General features: G+C 30.8%; 1 protein-coding gene across 1 annotated transcript; it reads right to left on the minus strand.

Annotated features, from left to right (window-relative positions):
* Positions 1-1,573: 1,573 nt before the first annotated feature.
* LOC105569903 (FAD synthase-like) lies at positions 1,574-3,064 on the minus strand (the record flags this gene model as incomplete). The annotated part of the gene is made up of 2 exons (XM_012026743.1): positions 1,574-2,083; positions 2,818-3,064. Coding segments are annotated over 2 exons (702 nt in total), but the record flags the coding sequence as incomplete, so codon positions are not given.
* Between the last annotated feature and the right edge of the window lie 1,030 nt (positions 3,065-4,094).

A 4,094-nucleotide genomic window follows, 5' to 3' on the forward strand; every position in this document is an offset into this window, starting at 1 on the left:
CATGTGACAGCTCTACATGCCAAAAATTAATGGAATATTTAGGTTTTTTTTCGTTTTTGATATAAAGTCGAGTAGGCTGACTTTCATTTTTGTACTAACTTTAATAACACTTCGTGTACAAGATTTTGCAATTCTGTAAAACCAATTAAAAGATATCCTTATACATATGTATAAAAAATGTCGGTAAATCAGAACGACTCCAGCATCCCCTTAACCTTATATGTATGTATATACACAAACATGTGCATACCTGCTAGCATAAATTAATTGATATAACATATTTGTATAAATTTACAAATAAGATACATATAGTATTAGGAATGTGCAAAAGTTTCAGTCTTTTTTCAGCATTCTGGTATGATTTTAAATTGAAATAATTTTCTATCTTTTTGTACATTTGTACGATTGATATCGAACTATCTGAAACGCTATACTTTATAATTTATTAGTGTACAAAGCTTACGAAAATAGGGAACACGATCAGCAATGAAAAGCTTTATATTCGTTACTGCATTCAACAAACCATCTTCCGTATACAGTGTACTCACTGACTTGGTACCTTCGGATTATCATTTATTCCAGTTGATACAGCGTGTTTTAACCGGACAACGCTTTTGAGTTGTGCAAAAATAGGTTGTCGATTTCATTAGCTCCAAATCAATGTCTTTTTTCACAATGGAATCCAAAAGTTACCAGAAAGATGACAGAGTTGTAAATAATGAGAGAAAATGTATCAAAAATTTATTTGTAGTAAGGTAGACCGGGGCTATCTGTCTACAGGGGCTATGTGTCCACAGTACTGCTATCTTAGGTATTATGAGGTAGATGTCTCTATCACTTTAACGAATTGGCACCTATTTCTGACAAGCAGCAGCAAATCGAACTAACACCGCAAGTAGCTGTATCAGAACACTCCACTAGTAAGGAGTTACCTATTGACTTAATTCGCCCTCTTCAAAAAGCACCACCACTCAAGATCATTTTTAAAAAATCCCGCAAAGTAATGAGTGCAGTATTAACTTATTCACCTTCTAAAAACGCTGCTGAGGAGAAAGCAAAGGCCTCAAATACAAAAAAAAGAATTAAAGAATTGAGGGAACAAAAACTTATTAACTTGATTTTGCAACAGGCTCAAAAACAGTCTAACGCCACCAATAAAAAAAATCCGGCACCACGCAGGAATCCTGCCAGAAAATCGGCACAAAACACTTCCTACTGCTCTAACTCCGACTGTTAGACAGTTTTTTCCGTATTATATGTTAATAACAATTAATATTATAAATAAATATTAAAATTAATATAAATAATGTAGTATTTGTTATGTGGTCAGATAGCCCCGTATATGGGGCCATTTGACCACACTCGTCTTGCCCACTTCACAAAATTCACCTTTTTAAATTGTTAAAAGATTAACGATTCTAGTTAGGTTTTTTTTAAATGGGAAGTTTAGAAGTTACATCATTAAAACTTTCAGCAAAATATCTTTATTAATTTTTTAGTAAATTTGAAAATAGCGTAAATCGTAGACAAATAGCCCCGGTCTCCTCTATTTGTATGTATTATAAATAAACAAAAATTTAAAAACAACTAAAATTGTTGTACACTCCTAATATATTTATTCAAATATGTTACATATGTACGTACCTTTCATAACATTCATTCAATATGTCTAATGCACATTTAATATGCATTTCACTTTTGCTAGTTTCCAATACAACATTCATTTGAAAACAACTAAATTTATGTTTCAAATTCATAATTTTTTGTATTGGTAGATAGTACAAAAGTTCCTCTTTTGCTTCTGCAACTGTTTCTTTGGATCCTTCCAAAGTAATCCTTGTAAAAGGTACTTCTAATTCCAATTGAGGATAACTACCAATTTTTACTTTACCATCCCATCGTTTTGCTTGTTTATCTAAAGTATCTACTATTAACAGTTCATTCAATTCAATATCTATATATTCAAACTGCAATGGTGTGCATCCTTTCAAACAAGAAATTATTGTGTTTGCAGCCGGCTTGAAGTACTTTGGTGAACCAGGTAACATATAAATATTTTTTACACTTATCACTGGAAACGCTTCTGAAATTGTAATACAATATCATACATTAATATCATATATTATATACAAGATGAAGAAACATGGATATAAATAATTTGTCATTATGTATTATAAATTTTTTCATTTTTAAGTAGAGGAAAGTCGTCTATTATTGGTGTAATGACAATCCAAACCAAAATCGCATCCATATAGTGCAGGTGCATAGCACTATTATACTTTCTGTTATACACTAGTATCTTTATAATCTGTGACTCCCCGTTCATAGCCGCAATATGTATGTACTCTGTATTAAATCACTGTACGGTTTACATACGGTGTCTAAAATAACCGTAAAAAAGTATAAGCGCCATCTAATTAAGAATTACATAATTCTTGATTGGATGGCGCTTATACTTGGCATCTTTCTTTTACCTTTTTTTAAAAAAAGTTTATTTTTTAAGGTGTTATATTACTACACTACCAATAATCCGCAAAATTCCGATATATTTAATATTGCTGATTTGGTTGTGCTTATATCACAAAAGTAGAATTTATAAATGGTGTACTTTTTGGTGACCCAAGTAACAGATTTATATACATTTGATATTATTAAACATTTGGGAGTATAATCCTTGTGAAAACAAAAATATAAGTGTTACTTTGCAAATACAGATATAATATTCTAGAATGTAACCAATCCATGAGAAGCACAAAAATAAGTTTTAATAGTTCAACATTAAAATATAAGGTAATAAAGGAAAATATACATGTATACCTGCAGAATCAATATTGATAATCTTGCAAGATTTAGGAACAATAGCAAGACGTTTTATTTCATGCTGATCAGGAATCAACCGAGTGTATATATTAAACAATTCCTGATGTAATTCAAGTTTTAATTCAAAGGCTTTTGCTACAGCCTCATAAGTTACATCATCATGAGTAGGTCCAACACCACCAGATGTAAATACAACAGAATACTGTTTTGATGCTTCACTTATTTCTTTAGCAATATCGTTCACCTAAAAAAGACTTAAATATTACATATAATTCATGTACATTTAGTTATTAATAAATTGTTATTATTAGAAATATAACTTAAAAGTATTAAAATAATGTAGAGGTCAAATTAAAAGTATTATATTGTATAAAATTCTAATAACAAAATATTTGTTTCATAAATATACAGGGTTTACATAACTTGAGACTGTAAATTATCTGAAAAAATAAGCATTGTACGAAAAAATGTTACAAATAAACCCTCAATATTTTCGAAGGGGCAATTCCATCCCGCAAAAGTTAGCCACCTACCACCCTTCCTAGAGGTGGGGCGGGGAGTAATTTTGAAGTCTTAAATGGAAACCTCTATTGTTTATTACACTATCTTATAATACTAGTTAATATGAACAACTTTTGTCTGAAACATTTTTTATTTGCCTAATACTTTTTGAGATATTCAAGAGAAAATTGATAACTTTTCAATATTTAGCTATGATATCTCGATAACTGTTTGTCGAAATTGTGCTCTAATTATTGAAAATTTTTGTGTATGAATGTAATAAAATATATATACAGGGTGGTCTAAAAGTCCCGGAACGGTTGAATATCCCGAGAAATTGTGGGTGGATCGGAAAACGGAAAAATACGTATTTCCTATTTTTGAAAGAGCCATCGAATGATACCAAAATTGACCCCCCACCCCCACCCCTGTGGGTGGGGCGGGGGACAACTTTAAAATCTAAAATGGGAACCCCAACTTTTTATAACAGATTCGCATTCCACGTTAAAAAGTACGTAAGTTTTGTCTGAAACATTTTTTTATTTGCCTAATACTTTTTGAGATGTTCAAGAGAAAATTTATAACTTATTCAATGTTTAGCTTATGATATTTCGATAACTGTTTGTCAGAGGGAAAAGTAGTACAGGACACTTTTTTTACTTGATTTGGTCTCAGGAATATGCTGTCGCAATAGTGCTCTAATTATTGAAAATTTTTATGTATGTAAATTTGGTAGATGGTACAATACACAAAAATTTTCCATAATTGGAGCG

The sequence above is a fragment of the Vollenhovia emeryi genome, unplaced genomic scaffold (genome assembly GCF_000949405.1).
Source record: "Vollenhovia emeryi isolate VEMERY1.0 unplaced genomic scaffold, V.emery_V1.0 DF942159.1, whole genome shotgun sequence".
Taxonomy (NCBI): domain Eukaryota; kingdom Metazoa; phylum Arthropoda; class Insecta; order Hymenoptera; family Formicidae; genus Vollenhovia; species Vollenhovia emeryi.